At 38.6% G+C, this 17,345-nt stretch overlaps 2 protein-coding genes across 4 annotated transcripts in view; one reads left to right on the top strand and one right to left on the bottom strand.

Annotated features, from left to right (window-relative positions):
- Window positions 1-3,525, bottom strand: part of LOC139971678 (uncharacterized) — a 36,579-nt gene extending 33,054 nt beyond the window's left edge. The window contains exons 1-2 of the mRNA XM_071978361.1: window positions 3,445-3,525; window positions 2,203-2,290 (exon numbers count right to left, since the gene is read on the bottom strand). Of these exons, the coding sequence (XP_071834462.1) occupies window positions 2,203-2,290; window positions 3,445-3,510 (154 nt within the window). The 5' untranslated portion in view covers window positions 3,511-3,525. The remainder of the gene's footprint in view (window positions 1-2,202; window positions 2,291-3,444) is intronic.
- LOC139971679 (mediator of RNA polymerase II transcription subunit 6-like) lies at window positions 1,993-15,816 on the top strand. Of its 3 annotated transcripts, none has more exons than XM_071978364.1 (6): window positions 1,993-2,125; window positions 5,492-5,651; window positions 6,522-6,696; window positions 8,935-9,046; window positions 10,429-10,538; window positions 13,614-15,816. In XM_071978364.1, exons 2-6 carry the CDS (start codon window positions 5,506-5,508, stop codon window positions 13,824-13,826), a joined length of 756 nt encoding a protein of 251 aa, XP_071834465.1. In that variant the 5' UTR covers window positions 1,993-2,125; window positions 5,492-5,505; the 3' UTR covers window positions 13,827-15,816. The 3 variants fall into 3 exon arrangements, with proteins under 3 accessions (XP_071834465.1, XP_071834464.1, XP_071834466.1); XM_071978363.1 differs by lacking the exon at window positions 1,993-2,125 and adding an exon at window positions 3,074-3,232; XM_071978365.1 differs by lacking the exon at window positions 1,993-2,125 and adding an exon at window positions 4,057-4,078.
- The last annotated feature ends 1,529 nt before the right edge of the window (window positions 15,817-17,345 follow it).

Here is a 17,345-nt window from a genome sequence, read left to right on the forward strand (position 1 = left end):
GATAGGGCCTGACCCTTTATGGGAGGGTCATGCAGAGACGATAGAAGAATTTTATAATGTAGGGGTACTGTCCTGGGCTTCTTGAAGCTGTCTCCTATGTAGGGAGAGTTCGGGTATCCTTCCCGGGAAAAAAAGATTAATAACATATTTGTAGATCTACTGACGTGCTAATAGCAATAGAACCCCCAACGCCCCCCCCCCCCCTTACACAGGAGTCGGCTTCAATTACTAAATTGTAGTCTCCTCTATAAAACCCTTCAATCGCCTCTGGCCCTTCCGCAACATTTCATCCTTCCTATGATCTTAATCAGCAGTTAGACATTTTGAATTTTCCACGGCCGCCACCTTTAAAATCCTGTACATGCCGCTGTTTTGTATATTGCTCACAATGAAAAAGACGTTGCCTGTTAAGTTACTAAAGCAAAATAGAGTTTCCTGGGTACCAAGAAAACGTTTCACAATTTTATGCAATACCTCACGATGTAAGAAAGTATATAAATACTGACATTGGGGGTGTGGGGGGGGGGGGGACACTCACGCGATTTCGTCAACTTTCTTGGAAGAGTTCATACAAAGGTCAGTATATGACAGCGTATCCTACCCACTGAAGGAAAAATTTAAGTTCAGTGATATACCAACGAATGTTGCTTATATTAATCCAATAGGAACGGCGTTTACAATTAACGGGATTAAAGATTATTTATCTTTCATCATTTCTGTCTGTTGTTTGCAGGGTCACAATTTACAATAATCGCTCTATTTAGAAATCATATCATCATATCAAACCAATTAACGTTATATTTGTGTTACAGTATAGAAACAATATGAGGTCATCAGTAATGGTCTCAGATTTTATAACATGCTAAGTTAAAATTGGTGAAAGTCTACAGCAGTAGGCCTACTTTTCTGGGAGAATCTGAGTTATTCCCAGACATAAAGGTGTGTTCAGTTAGCCAATTAAGTGTCGCAGTGAGCAGGTGAGGAATAAGTAAAGAGGGTGCTAGTCAAATGCTTGTTGAATTTTGAGCACGGGTGACCATAATCTGACTTTGTAGCATAATTGGGAGGGTGGGGTGGGGGGGGGGCACATGATACTGATAACCTATTAGGTGTTGTCAGAGGCGTAGAGGGGCAGGTCGGCGGTCGCTCCCCGGAGACAATTACATCACCGGGAGTCCCCCTTTTCATATACTTTCCTTATTGCCTAAAGTTTATTATGAGAATGAAAATACACTATTCTTAACCTAAAATGAGTACCTTCCCGTGCTCCTTTCTACATTTCGTGGGCCCCTACTATACCACATGCCCCTGGTTTGTATCCCTCACTGACCCCCCCCGCCCCCACCCTCCCGACCCTCTCATCAGGCCTGTGTGTTTTTACAAGTTAAAATCGATTTGGCACTTTGCGACCTTTTCAAATATGTAATTTTCACAAATTTTGTTAACTTTATAAGCTGGTGAAGCAATCTGTGTTGGCTCAATCAATAATAGGCGAATGTACAGTTAGTATATGGTCAAGCTCAATGAACAATACTAAATATTATACCATATCCTATAATGAGTTTTATAATGTTTCAAGCTATAAATACTTCGTGGGGCAGTTCTGACCATTCAAGCGATTCACAATGTCGAAATGACTCTTAGACAATTGCAATTGTCAACAAAGGAATTGGTTTGCCGGTGAACGTTCGTTCAAGTCTGGGCATGATTAGTAACCGTTTTTGTAAAGAAAGTTGAATACAACCGTAAGGGGCTACACAAACCTTATATCTGTCATCGTGAACATGCGGTCAGAATTATGTCTACCATCCTATAATGTATAGTGGTGAAAGACACCCGAAACACAAAACCACGTCAAAGAAAATTGTACAATAGGATAGGCTATACCCATAGAAATCGATTTCTATGGCTATACAACAACGGCCGATCAGTAAATAGATCATCTGGTCATCTTCTATATATTAACTACAATGTAAACTCAATTAATTTATTGTCAGTAGGCGGGCTTTCGGTCTACTAGGCTACTTCTTTGAACTATACTAAAGTAGTGTCCGTGAGTCAACAGTTAAGTTAATTTACCACTGATCGGGCTAAACTTAGGCGCAAGTTACATTTAATTCATTAAGTAAGTATTTCATAAGTTGTCGCAACTAAAAACAAATTCTTATGGAACAAAACGGCGTAATGTTTCAATGTACTCACCAGAATGATGTAATATTACAAAAAGAATGGCACATGTTAATCTTGGTTGCTTCATTTCGGAGACGCTTGTACTTACAGGATCCTTCCTCTTCAAAATAAAATTTCGAAATGGGGTTTTACAACTAGGAACAGGCACATAAGTTCCCACTTCTATTAGTATCAGCCAATAGAAATCATCGCGTATCGTACTACAGATTTGCTCTAACGTGCTTAGGCCTACCTACTAGCCACCACTCCAAGGGCGTAGGAACCGGGGGGGGGGCGCCAGCCCCCAGTGAAAAATATGGGGGGGGGAAGTATCATTCCGCCCCCCCCGCTCCGCAAGTCAGAAAACCCCTTTTTCATTTCCAAATGAGAAAAAAATCTCATTTGGAGCACCAAATTGCATTTAAGGCCAGGTGAAAATGCAAAATTCTTTACAAAATGGAGTGAGAGTTGAAGTGTGCTATATTGCACTAAATTGCATCTGAGGCCACCTGGAAATGCAAAAAAAATCCAAAGGGTGTCCCCCTCCCTTTAGACCCCTCCCCCAGGCCGGCCATCAGTCTTCAGCCCCCCCCCCCACTCAAAAGTACCTTCCTACGCCACTGCACCACTCCGTACCATCCATCCTCTTACTCGGCAATTGAAAAGAGCAACGGCTCCATTATCAACACCCAACAGTGTAAGTGTATAGTAGTCACTGGTCCAGGATACACTACCCGATGTTGGTTTCAGTTGTAGGCTACTAGGCTAAATCTAGCCAGATTTGCAAAGCTTTTCTCTCATTTGAGACATAAAGAAGAATAAGAAGTAAAGAAAAATAAATAATATATAAAAAGTAAAATATATCATATAAAAGTATATAAAAAATTGAAAAAAAAACTGTCGGAAGCCTACGTCTTTCAATTCGGGGGAATCCCTAATTTGTAATTTACGACACTTGCTATATCGTAGCACATTGCTACAACAGTACTAGTTCGAACGGAAATTTCTCGTTGAAACACATTGGCGTGCTAGTAGTAAATCATGACTTCTGGTACTGAGAAAGGTAAGAAAGAGTCATATTATCTTAATCAGACCAACTTCAGTAGTTGTTTAATCTGACCGAAATTAGGTTATTTCAACTAGTTTTAAGCTACTAAGTTGCACCTAACCATCGCGGAATTGGCTTTCATGCATGGACAAATACTTGGCATTGCATTGTTTCTTACTTCCCTCCCATTCACACAATGTTATGCCGTCTAAGCTAGGTTGGCTTACCGGGAGTAACGTTAAAAATAGGATGTCAGGAATGTCTTCAAAAACTTTCGTTAGAAACATGGGCATAAGTTTCGCCAATATTTAATCAACTGAGTTTGACTCGATTGGACTTAGCCTATGATACTTAATACAGTATAGCATTGTGGGCTTATACGATGTCTATCAAGGGAAATTCCAAAGCACTCAACTGTATCCTTTTATTTATGTTTAATTCCTCAGAAATGGATTGATCTCAATATATTTATTGTTCTGTGCCTATGCAACGTACAATTGAGCAGAATTTGACCACAAAATATCTGCCATGTTAAGTTCTGTCACACCCCGAAATTGATACAGTAATCGATAAGTTAACTGTATATACATCCATTGACTCTGGATGCTGTTTGCTATGCTCTGAGCCTCTAATCTAAACTCAGACAAGTCAGGTCCCAGAGAGTAGTGGTATCATGTTGAGGTAATTTTGGTTATTTCTAGGGAGTAAGATTTACAGTGCAAAACTGGGTGGAGGGTGTTAAAAACTTCAAAGAAAAACCAGAATTTGATCGGCACATACCAAGTCATGTAATATGTAACTCTGCTTCGCTGCAAAAAAGTTTAGGTTGTCTGCTGTATCGATGCTAGTAAAGATTTGAAGGTGCGTTAATTATGAAGCCATTACTATATACTAATAATAATAATAGGTCAAATTAAAATGTTACATTAACTTAGGCTGTATAGGAAACAAAAGTTCAGAATGTGGTTATATTTGTAGCAATTGTACAACTGCAGCCATGAACTGCAAGACACTATTAGACAGGCAGTGTGGGAAAATGTGTGTTGCACGTTGAGTATCTCAAATGAAGTTGCACAATTCCCTCTGCCTAACTATCCAAGGTTATTAATTGTCATGTCTTTTCACCGTAAAAATTGTAATATATATATGCATGAAAATGGAAAATCAATGATCGAATAAAAAAATAAAATAAAATCCTTGTTAAAACCATTTTGATTCAGGTTGCAAACAGTGTGTAGCCTGCTTAAAGGGTGTGAAGACTTGCCCAAAAAGAAACGTCTAATGCCAGTAATCTGACCTAATTTCGAATGAGGTGTTGTTGACATATTGAGGGAGGCCACATGTTTATTCTCAAATTCTAAAATCTTTAAATACGTACTGTACTGTAACCTGTAGGGTCATATGGGTTTCCAAAATCTGTGAAACATGGTTTGTAAAGTCTAGCAACCTGTGCCATCTTGTAATGTCATCTCCGCAAGTCTTTGATGTAAATTAGTGTTGTCATACTACTGTAGATGAAGAAAGGGGATGGTGGGAGGTGGGATGGAGGTTGGGAGGGGAAGGGGAGGTTGGAGGAAGACACACAGTGATATAAAAGAGGTCTCTGGTGTCAGACCTGGGTCGTAATGACCCCTGGATGTGTCTTACATTTTATGTAGTATCAGTGTCTGCCCTAGAGACTTACTACATTATATATTGACTTTTTTTCTGTCCATTTAATAACTTGCCTCAAAGGATGCTAGACAGAATGAAAATATATCAGTACAACATCACTATCTGTTTAATCTCCAATCTCCTATTAACTGACACCATTGAAGTGACAGTGTTTTTTTCCCTTTTTTTTACAGTTCTGGTCATTTTTCTGCATAATTTCACAGATACCACTGACAGCTGTTTACTGTAGTTGTAGTGCTTATCATTTCATAGTTACTGTAGTTCATCTTGTTGATATAGATATTCCTAGTGCTGATTGTTTTAATTAAATGCAAGACCAGTTTAATTTTTAAGGCATCTGTGTGAAATTAGCACATTTCTAGAACAGTTGGCTACGTAACTACTTTTTATTGCTCACTTCTCAATTACAAACTGTTCCTCTATACTACAGTATATATACGGGAGTCATTTCTGAAGCTATTTTCCCCATCCCCTCCTTCCCTCCCCTGGGCCAACTATGCCATATGGGTGAATATCTGTACTTACAGTATATCATAATTCAGGTTTGAGTATTGCTGTAATTTTCTAATTTCTGGATCGAATATAATTTGCATTCATCAGATAATCCATTGCATATGAGCTGGTCTGATAGCGCATGGATCCCTCACCTCAATCAAGGCAACGTCATGGATTACTTCTCAGAGCGAAGTAATCCGTTCTACGATCGATCTTGCAATAACGAAGTCGTCAAAATGCAGAGAAGAAGTCCTGAGCATCTCAAGTGAGTTGAAATTAAGAATCTATGCAAATTAAAACTTTACACCAGGGTATATTTGCATGTCTTTTTGTGTTGTCTGTCTGTCTGTCTGTCTGCATGTATGAATGTGTGAAATATCTGTACATTACAATCTCTATTGAATCTTTGTTATCTTATCGCTCCTATAGATAGGATGAGATATTGTATTTGCCAGTTGGCCCATATACAGCTATAGTAGATGCCATAGTAACAGTTGCCATGGCAATGGCTAATTTCCTGAGTAGCTACTCTTGAGGGATAACCTATGGTGGGGTACCCCAAGGTCACCGAAAGTCCCTGACTGAGGGAGGGGTCAGTAGACCTGTGTGGGTATGTCTAGGCCTCACAACTGGTGACATATGGGAGAAAAGAAATTCCTTTTCACCAGTCGTCAAACAATAGAGAACAAGGACTACCAAAATATGTGGTTGCAAAGGAAACTGAGGTCAAAGGTCACATGGTTAAAGGTCGAATGCATATATTGAGCTCAATTTTGTGTCGAAAACATTTTTAGGCCTTATTTTCTTCAGACTTGGTGGGAAGTACCCTAGGGGAAACCCTTGTGTATCGCAGATTCCGGAAGCAAATGTCAGAGGTCAAATATAATCAAAACTTTTATCCATGTCTTCCTTTATTTATTGACAAGAATGTCATTCATAAATTGGATAAAGTTTGAAGTGGTGGTGTATTGAAAATTGGCCAATCCCCCTCCCCCCCCACACCTCCGTGACAGCTGGTGGAAAATGGCTCAGTCAAGGGATCTTTTACCGAAAGAAGATGAGATGAAAGGAAGACAGTGTGAAACGTGAATTGGTTAAAAATGGTTTCTTTTGAACTTGTTTGTTTTTGGTACAGATCAATGACTGGGGTGGAGTACGAGCTTATCCATGCTCAGCAACCAATCTTGTTTGTCATACGGAAGCAAAGGAGACATTCTCCAGAGCAGGTCACCCCACTGACCTTCTATTACATCATTGCAGGGGTCATCTACCAAGCACCTGACTTAGCTTCCATCATAAACTCAAGACTTGTAAGCATGTTGATTTTCTTTAAATATAAATGAAATGCTTTCAGATTCACTCATGTTAACATCCATGTATGATTTACAACTGCTGCACAGAAAGCATATTTACAGTATAGTTTAACATGAATGGCAACTTATGCTACAGGTGTTCTTCTGAGATCAAGTTTCTTCCACAGTAATTAGCATCGCAGTGTACAAACCAATCTAAGGCCAAGTGATTGTTCACTGCGGGAGGCAGGGCTTGAATAAAACATTTTGGGGGAAGTGGGTCCAACTGACAAACTTGTTTGGCTTCTTCGCTTTTCCGAAGCAAATTTGCCAAAATCAAAGGAAAACATAAGTTAGCTTGGGAGAAATGTGCAAGACCCTAGTATCAATCTAAAGCGTTGCCTTGGGCATTTTTTGGGCAGTACATCAAATAGATATGGGAAAATAGCACAGTGAATCCTAACCAACAAGGCAGTTCCATGCTCCATCATCAAAAATGTTTTACAAAATGACAGATAATCGTGTATTGTGGATTTGACTTTGCACATTTCTAAAGGGCTCTTGTGTCATTAACTTATGAATTTTAATATTGTGAAACTCGGAATGAAGTGTTTACAACTTGTTAACGTTTTGTCCTATCATAGTAATAAAATGCTCTTATATTTTAACTTCAGATTGGGATGTCCACATGTTTATTGTTAGTAGTTCACTAGGGCCGCTAATACTATACTATATACTCTGTGTAAGGGTTGCCTGTGCATAACCAAGCCGACATGATATCAATGTCCAATAAACCTCTTTAATTGGTTGAGAAATTAATGTTTTGAACACATGATATATTTATGAATGCCTTTAAAACACATTGACGTACTTCGTAATGTAATGTAATATTAGATAATGTAATATTATACTTTAAGTTTTCGCTACATATGTTTCTAAATTTATGCTCTGTGAAGTTTGTGAGCAACCTCTCCACATGAAAAATTCCCGTACATAAAACGTAATGCATGTGCAGATAGCGAACCATTTCACACAGTTAATTCCCATTGAGAATTGGTCATTGATCAAATTCAGTTTACAATTTAAACTTGCTTCAAGTTCACCAAGGTACTGCTTTCATCACTCTGTGAAATATTTGTATTGATAGCCTTGCTAATATTGGGGTTTGACTAGCCCACGAGTCACTTGCCAAAATGTCGAGCGTAGTGCATTTTCTATTTGCCAAAGCTAAAACTCTACTTGGCAACCGTATTTGTCGAGGCCTGCCTGAAAGTGTACACCATGTATAAATAGATCATTGCTCTCAATATCTTGGTATACCTCCATGCTCTCACCATACTTAATTGGTACACGATTAAGAAACTGTTTCAGATGTAATTTGTATCTAAGTTTAGTCAGAAATTACTGCTAAATATCTTAAGCAGCTCTGAATTCCCCATATTATAGCCTCAGATATCTACTTTGACACAGAACACTTGACCCTAACCCATCCATATTAGGGCTTGTTATTTCACATTGTGTGACAGATATTGTCCTAATATTTGCCCAAATATGATGCTGTTATGACTCAGATTAAGAGAAGTACAGGCTGTTGTCAGAAGAAATTTCAAAAGATCTTTTGCAAGAAATATCTACTGCAAAATTTTATTTTATTTTAAGAAATATATACCACAGTAATGCTGAGCTGCTTGAGAGCATGTCCTGCATATATATTTTAACTGTGGTGGCATGTAATGGTTTTAAATTTTAAATTGGTTTAAATTTTAATGTTTAATATTTGTTGTTGTTGCAATGTTGATTGTTGAATTACCTCATACAAAATTAGGCAGGGAATCACTAAGCCTGTTTGGCATTTTGGCTACATTATGATATATTAGCTAGAACTAGATGCTGGAACTTTAAAGTAATTAGTATCTTCCAGTTTGCTTGTAACGTACGGTCTCAAATCAATCATGCTGTTTGAAGAATTTTAAGTAACAAAATCATAAACAGAATAAATTTACATTTCAGAGTGGGAGAAGAACTAGTGGCTTCTGGGGCTATGGTAACTATGGACTGAGCTACCCAACACTTTTCAGATTAACTGTTTCTATTCGCTTGAGGAAGGTGAGGGGGGCATTGTTATTTGTGGGATATAGATAGGGGCATAGGGAGGTGTGGGTGGGGGAGGGGTGATTTGAGAAGGAGACACCTCTTGATTTCCTTCTCTGTACTACAGTAGGTTCTTACATTTTACGTTTGATGATATCCCACCAGTTAACATCTGTGTATAACATCCAGTCTGCATTTGAAGAAGTGCAGAACTTTTCACGTTATCACCCCAGCAAGGGATATTGGTGGGAGTTTAAGGACCAGGAGAAAGAAAAAGGTAAGTTTAATTTTGGTTTCATCCATCTAAGAATTGATTTCAGAGAGGAGAGGTTGGTGGGGGTGGGGGGGGGGTGGGGGAGGCAGAGGGGAAGGAAGGAAACCCCTTGACCATCCTTCACACTCAGCTTGCAACCAATTGTCTATACTACTGTTTCAGTGTTTGCTGGCTAGTGAACCCCCCCCTCCCCCACCCCCTCCCCTCCCCCCAGTGCTGACTCATTGATAGTTCATTGACAGGACTTGTGTGTGTCTGTGACTGTTTTTGCGATGCAGTGTGTGGCAATGCAGAATGAACTGTTGTAAAATTTCATTGTACACCTGTATGATAACCACTGGAATGCCATTTCTGGTGCCGTCTAAAGCTCTTACAATTTTTTCTACACTTCATTGATTTTTATGCTACGTTCATAGAAAAAAACGAAATTAAGACAAAAATGTAAGAATAATAACAATCAGCCCAGCCAGAGGAAATACAGTGTTTGTTGACATTGCAGTTTCATATTCAAAAGTGAAACCAATAGCTTAATGAATAAATATAAAGTGAAAGGCTTGCCTTTAAAAGTATAATCTGGTGGCTAATGTTGATCGCTTACAGTACTACCAAAACTTCTGAAAGTTGTTCTGGATCCGTAGGCAAAAAAAACCCCGTATCCTTATAGCATTTTATAAATTGCGAAGATAGGAATTTTTCAAATTTGTCAACAAGCAGAATGAATGATGTCATCAGGGCACTTGAGTCGAGGCAAAGAATATATATCTTTAAAGAAGATATATTCTGAGGAATTCCTTAGTACGGAGAACTTTTTCAGTACTAGACAAGCATTACAAAATGTATCATGTTTTGCCCAGATGACAACATAGTGTAATTGTCCTGTTGGAATAGCTGAAGGTTTTAATAGTCAGTCAACATAGGTTACATTCAATCAACCACACCTCAAGCTATGGACAAGATATTCAGATGGGGTTTCAACTTATATTGTAGAATAGTATTTTTCTTTTTAATGTGAGTTTCACGTTCATATTTGTCACCAGAAAGCTCTTGTCATAGCTAAGACATTAAGTTTCAAACCTCTTGCTCTGTGGAGATTTATATGGAGTGATTCAGTACAGACTGATCAAGCTGGTATGAACCATTGAACTAGTTTGTTATAAAATAATGAATTCTTTGGGGTCAGGAAAGGAGGTGAGGGGGTTGTGAACATGACACATTTTACTTTTTCTGAAGCATTGCAGCCATCGTGCCTTCTGATGGTCTTGGAAGCGTGTGTACTAAACACATTTCAGATGAGCAAATCTTTTCACATTTGCACATGATCACAATTTTGCAACACAGTTTTGCATATTACCACCTGTTTTGTTGTTGTTTTAACATTTTTACAGACAGTCTTTCTGCTAAGCCCAAGGAGGAGATCAGCTCTCTCTTCCAGCGGCAGAGGGTGGATGTTCTCTTGGCAGAACTAACCAGGTCATTCCCGCCCAAGGTTTATCAGGTACACTTAATACTAGATAAGTTTTAATCTTGTGGATAATTGCTTTCAACTTTTTTTTTTTTTTGTGCTGACATTTGACCAACAGAAAATATACTAAATTAAAAGAAAAATATGACAACCTGGTATCCCCTGCCCCCCTCCTCCCTCCCCCACCCACCACAAAGGAACAAAATTATTTAAACAGATTTGACCAAAATGTTATTCAGGTTACACTGTTTGAAAGGCTTGAGCAGAGAATGCAAAAAACCTTTAATGTTCTAAAAAATCTATGTTTAATAATATTTGAAGGAATATTGGCAATTTTTGACAAAAGTTAACAAAAAAAGACACACACATATGCAAAAATAATAGAAATAAAGAGGTACAAAACTCTTTCCTGTGGGTACACGAAATATTACACGTATCAAAGGTCTACTCCATAACATTTCAGGATTTGTAAACAATGCATTTACGGATGTCTGCAAGGACTGTTGTTATAACTGTACATTGCACAACTTCAGGAATGTGTTCTTTCTTCTGTTATGCTATTGCATCATAGCATGTTTTGTAACGTCCAAAAGGAATAAAAGAACTAGTTGCAATATAAAGGGGTGTTCCATGGTTTAAATTTAGAACAAACCTTGTAGCATCGGCATTTCGAAAGCCGTTTCCGCAGTCAGCTTATTTTCACAACACTCCGAGGGTTTGGTTACACATTTCAGTTCAGTTTTTTTTAAGTGATTTAAGTTTTGAGACTTGGGAAAGTTGTTATTCACTTTTTATTCAAAAAGGAAAACAAATAAGAATGGAAAAGCTAGAATGGGAAGCATCCGACTGGCTATTTTGTTCCTGTGGAAATTGTGGAAGCTACAGAATTTTGGACAGATCAAGGAGGAGAATGCTTGCTCATGTAGTCTTTTGTCAAATTATTGATGTCTCACACACACACACACTTCCATAAATCTTCTTCTTGCAGTCCCAACAACAACCCTTAAAAAAAACACAAAAAAAAACACACTTTCTTTACAAGTTTTCATTTGGTGAAAATATTGCAGACCATACTTACACTGTTATTATTTACGGAGATTAAATAGTACAGGTCAAAAAGATGTATTTTGCTATTTCAGAAAATGATTCAACATTTTGCCACTTTACTCTATTATCCCTCTTCACTACTCCTCCACCCCATCCAAACCCCCTCTTCAACCCCCTTCTTTCTCTTTACTCACCCACACCCCCTCTCCTTATTAACGGCCAAAGACATTTGACCTTTCTAGCATTATACATGTTAACACAGTAACTCCCCGGTCTTCTTTCTACCTACCCTACCCCATCCTTTCCAAAGCAGAGTCCTCGGCTGACCGAATATTACTATTTTCAATCACGCCTTTGTTTTCTCTTATTTGCAAACTTTTGCTTTGAACTGTTTTACAGTGGACCTCCTTACTTCTAGGAAACTTTAGGAATTTTGATTCTTCTCTCCTCTTATCCACTTCTCCCTTTATCTATTTCTCCCATTATCCACTTCTCCCATCTTCTCTTTCTCCACTTTTCCCTTTTTACCATTTTCTGCTCCTCCCCTCCATCCCTTACCCCATCTCTCCTTCTTCCCTTCTCTCCTCCCCTCTCCTCATCTCCCCTTCAGCCTTTTGCTCCTCTCCTCCTCCCTTTTCCCTCCCCCCCTTCTCTCCTGCTCACCTCATTGTCCCCCTCCTCCCCTTTGCCCCTTCACTCTTTCCCTTTTAATTTTAACATGATATCACACACAAGATCTCTTGTGCTCACTCCAATCTTCTTTACCCTCCCAAACAACAAACTCCCACCCCCAACTCTCCCCTAACACCCACCTTACACCTCATACCACCCACAGTATCATCCTGCTTTGCCCTGATAGACTACTCTGGGTTTGTCGAAGTAGATCAAAATAATAGTGTATGTGTTGGAAAAGTGTAATGCTTTGCAAAATCCTAAGTTTATTATGTATTTGTAAACAAAATGTTATTACTTTCAGTATGTCATGATACAAATAGTTCATAAACTTATAAAATTGCTATGAAAACTTACATTAGTTGATATATATATATTCCCTGAGATATCCATTATTTTCTCACATTACACTGAGAGTCTCTAAATGATACACATTGTTGCTTCACTGATATTAACCGCAGTAGACTGACTGTTTACACACGTGTGTGGTTAGGGTAACTCCCTTTCCAGTGGAATTCTCCCTTAGAGATCAGAAATACCAGAATAAACTAATTGAAGAGACACTGGGAATTTAATTGTGCTATTTTTAAAATGTCGGACTTATTATCAAGCTATTTTTACATTTTATGAATGATTTATTCCTCTTGTGAATGGAGGAGGAACTTGTTACGTTGGATTTTTTATTGGTTAGACTAATGAAAGAAAGAAAAGAAAATGTAAACTACATAAATTTATGTTCCTCATTTTGGTTGTAAAACACTGAGAAGATTGCGTTTGTCAAAGCAGTGTTATATGGCTGCCGAATCAGTACCTAGGAGATGAGAATTGGGAAGTGATTTGTTTATAGGTTATTTGGAGGTACTGTAGGCCAGAGGGGTCAAAAAGTTAGACTACATATCTCAAGAAATGTGAGTTGGATAAATATGGTTTATGCTAAAAGTACAAGTAATAGAGTTTGCAACCTTTTAGTGAATGTCATCGGTGGTCAGCAGAAGTATCCACTTAAAAAAAATCCTGGTAAACCAAAGAATGGAACTGTTGACAGACGTCATACTTGACATATGGTCTCTCTGGGATATGTGCAAGACCTGTAACCTAAGGTCAAAGGTCATTAGAGGTCATTAGAAATATGAGATTTGACATGGCAAATCTGTAAAGGCAAACTTTACAATCGTAATGATTTATTTCAAGGTATGAAAAATAAATGAATTAATTGATAAGAATGTATGTCAACCAGATTAGACGGTGAGTTTTCTTTCGTATGTTATTCATCAGTTTGTGAAAGTGGATATTCATCATTCTGTGGTATAAGTTTCAAAAACAATCGATCAATCAATCGTTCAATAGGTCATCAACATTTCGTATATGAATAATTCGTATCATCCGCAGCCCAAACCGGGAGATAAACCCATCCCGGTCTCGAGGAGCGATCCGTCGGGCGCCATCAAGGAGGAAGTCAAAGAAGAGATCAATCAATCCCAGAACAACGCCAACAGCTCGATCCCGGGTAACGTCCAGACAGGCAGTTCGTTCTTGGCCGCCAATGTCGTCGGACAGGGTATCATGAAACCACCGCAAGCCAAAAGAAGGAAGGGAAAGTGAAAGTCTGTCCTCGGAGTTGTGATATAGGACACCATCGGAGGAAAGGATCTCTCGGTTACACCACGGGACCAAAGAATAATCCCATGAATATGTAGAGTATTGGTGGTGTAAACATCACTGCTGTACAGTGTACTGAGAAAAAGATGATCAGACACCCATAGATTACAAAAGAAATAAAAGAAAAGTTAGAACTGAAGGCTGGGTTCGTCAACGATAACCTCTAACAGAGTTCCATTCCACCTTGTGTAAGACTTGCTAACTGTCTTCATGTAAGATAAAAGAAGACCTTGAGCTATTCAGATGAGAGAAATTATGAAGGGAAGAAGCAACATTTCAACGTTTTTCTTCTGACAACTATTTTGTCGACATCCTGGAATTATGTAGGAATCATAATCTCCACAGTCATTTCACATAGATATGGACATTATTCTTCCATATTATCCAATTTGACATGACTTATTGAAATGATTCAAGTGGTAAGACAGTCCAACTGGTCAGTGTATGGTTAACTTGTGTTGCTGTTATTATATTTGTTGCCGTTGTTTGTTTTTGTATATGCATCCGTTTACAATGTACTATGGTGTACCGTAATAAGGGTCACTGTAGTCGTTCTGATCACATTTGTAAAAGTTGGGTAGCAAGGGTGTCCCCAAAATGAGAAGAAATGGTGTCAGTATTCCTCAAACTCTACCCTCCACCCACTGTTATACTATCTACTAGTGACTCCACACTTGCTTACCATAGGGGGACCGGGGGGGGGGGACGGTCAAAGGTCAAACGTTGAATTTATGTAGAAGTTAATGGTATCAAATTCCTAATGAATGTCTATTTTCCTTGGTCATCTTCACACACTTTTAAAGGGGAAAAAAATCTGGCATCCTGGTAAGTAAAATCATGCATATTCATTAATTATTTGTGAAGATACTGCAATCCATATGGAATTTTTTTTTTAAGGGAGTCAATTAAAACAATGACTATCATGGGTCTTTCCCCTTCATTGTAAAAAAAACCCAATTGTACAAAAAAACTTGATTTCATTGAATGTATAAGAATTGGGTTAGTCATAGGTTATTTTTGGGCTATGCTATTCAGCGGAGTTAGTAGAATAAGTTAAGAATGGTGGTTTCCATAACTTTGCTTGGTTGTTTCCCTGTTCCTATTTTCTGTTCTTGTTTGAGGGGGGCGGGGGGGGGGGGCCAAACAAAAGAATTATTTGTGTTGATGCACTTGCTACCATGCTCAATAGCTCTCAAATGGTGTTGTGGAAATGCTCTCTGAGATATTTACTCTCATCGAACCTACTGTACATGCACAAATTCATTAGCACAAAATATAGATTTGAAGTTATTGTTGCATCAATGTGCTTAATTTGTAAACCATCTTTAATATCAGATAAAACTCTTTGCTAGGTAGAAGAAATTACCAAGCTCACAACACCTTTATGATAGATGTACAATGAATGATGTAGTTATTTGTAGTTATTTTTAATTGGTACCTTCTGATAGCCTCAATTCAAGTGTACATTGAGACATACCGTGTCTACATACATTGAGACATACACTGACACATACAATGAGACATACTGTGTTTACAATATAGTGTCTAAAATATGATTTTCAAAGAAAGAACGAACAAACCAACGAAAGAACAAAGAAACTTATCTTACATTTGTTGCATAATTGGGGACAGCAGAAATTAAACAGCATGAGAAACATCAGCAACTTGATCAGGTCTACAATATAGTATAGCAGATATAGCAGATTTTTTGGGTAGCCTAGCCTATTTTGCATATCAGAGTTTGGGCAGTAATTGTTTATGTCAACCGTTTATGTTGCGTTATCCTCTGAACAGCCATTTGCGATCTAATGCAGTAATAGTGGGGTTACACGAACAACATCGCAATACATTCACAATATAGATATGCCTTGCAACTTGAAAACATTTGGTGAGAACGAATATTTTAATATTTTTTTAATAAAAAACAAAACAGTTGTAATCATCTTCATCAAGCACTCAGTTTAGTTTGCAGTGATGGGGGAGGTGAGAAGGGACGAAGGGTTGGTTTGGGGTACATGAATTTTCTATGTTTTTGTGTTCTTTTCGTCTTAAATCCTTTTAAGGGGTTAAGGTGTTTCTTTCAATGTCATTGCATCTTAGCAGTGGTTTTACTTTAGCAGTAGTATTTTCTTGTTTCTTTCTGGACATTGGAAGCTGTACTCTTATACATGCAGTCCAGGTTCCATTGGGTCACATCATTTCACATTTGGTAATCAAATGTTATTTTCTATTATTTAAATTATTTGTATGTAATTTGTGTATATGACATGACAAAGCATAAACAACCCCCAAAAAAGAATGAAATGCTGTGATTTTGTTTGTTTGTAAGAACAATATTCAGGTGCGTATCCAGGGGGGGCGTTGGGGGCGCGCGCCCCCCGGGTAAGGAAAAGAGGAGAGAAAAAAAAGAGAAGAAAAAAAGGGAAAAGGAGGAAAAAAAGAAAAGGAGGAGAAGAAGGAAGGGAAAAGAAAAAGAAAAAAAGAGAGAAAAAGGAGAAAAGGAGGGAGTAGAAGATAGCCAAGACCTCGGGAAGAGAAACGGAGGAACAGTCATAGTAAAAGCGCTGATCCCTATTATACACAGGGTAGCCAGTGACAGATCAAGGATTACGGTGGGGGTGTGCGCCTCACCCTACCCCTTACACCGATAACTCCATTTTTGACGTTTTCATTTTTCCTCTCTCACTAATGTATCTATATACATACTATATATGGTCTATTATGACGCGTGTGTCTGTATGGACGCCTTAAACAATTGTACAAATTGTAGTACAATTGTGTTATATGGAACCCACTGTGGCTGGTCTTGAACTCGACCGAGTCGTCGGGGAACATGACGCATTTCGGGAAGGGGCGACCGCCCCCCCCCCCCCGAGCAAATTTTCTTTACGACATCGCTAGTAATTTCAAAATAGACAATGCTTAGATGCAACTTACAAGGCCTGGGAAGTGTCATTTCCAGCGATCTGGGAGGCATTTTCTGCCAAAATTTTTCTTGTAAGCTTCGCGCCAACTCATGGTGGCGCTTCGCTTAGATAGTTTGCCTACAGGCTTCGCCCCTCCCTTGGCAATTACTCGCTACACGCCTGTTCGAATTTGTAAAGCAAAGAGCAGATATAACATCATATCAGTGAGCATTGAAATGCATGTTCCACGATGAACAGCCTCAAAACTGTCTATGTGTGTATTCAAAGCGTAGGAGCCCAATTGGATTTGGGGCTGTAACGAATTGCCCGAAAAAGAGCCGAAATTTTTCGCGCGCGAAGCAACATATCGATGCCAATATCATATAAGCAAGCATCGGTCATTACATTGCATGGCATCGTGTACCTTACGGTCCGTGAAAGTTGCACAGTGTACCGCCGGATGCTAATGTAAACAACCAAATGTCTTATGTAGATGGAGAAAAAGCATACAGATCCATTTATGTCAAAACTGTCTTTTACAGTAGTAATGTCGGCC

Source organism: Apostichopus japonicus, chromosome 8, assembly GCF_037975245.1.
Source record: "Apostichopus japonicus isolate 1M-3 chromosome 8, ASM3797524v1, whole genome shotgun sequence".
NCBI classification, from domain to species: domain Eukaryota; kingdom Metazoa; phylum Echinodermata; class Holothuroidea; order Aspidochirotida; family Stichopodidae; genus Apostichopus; species Apostichopus japonicus.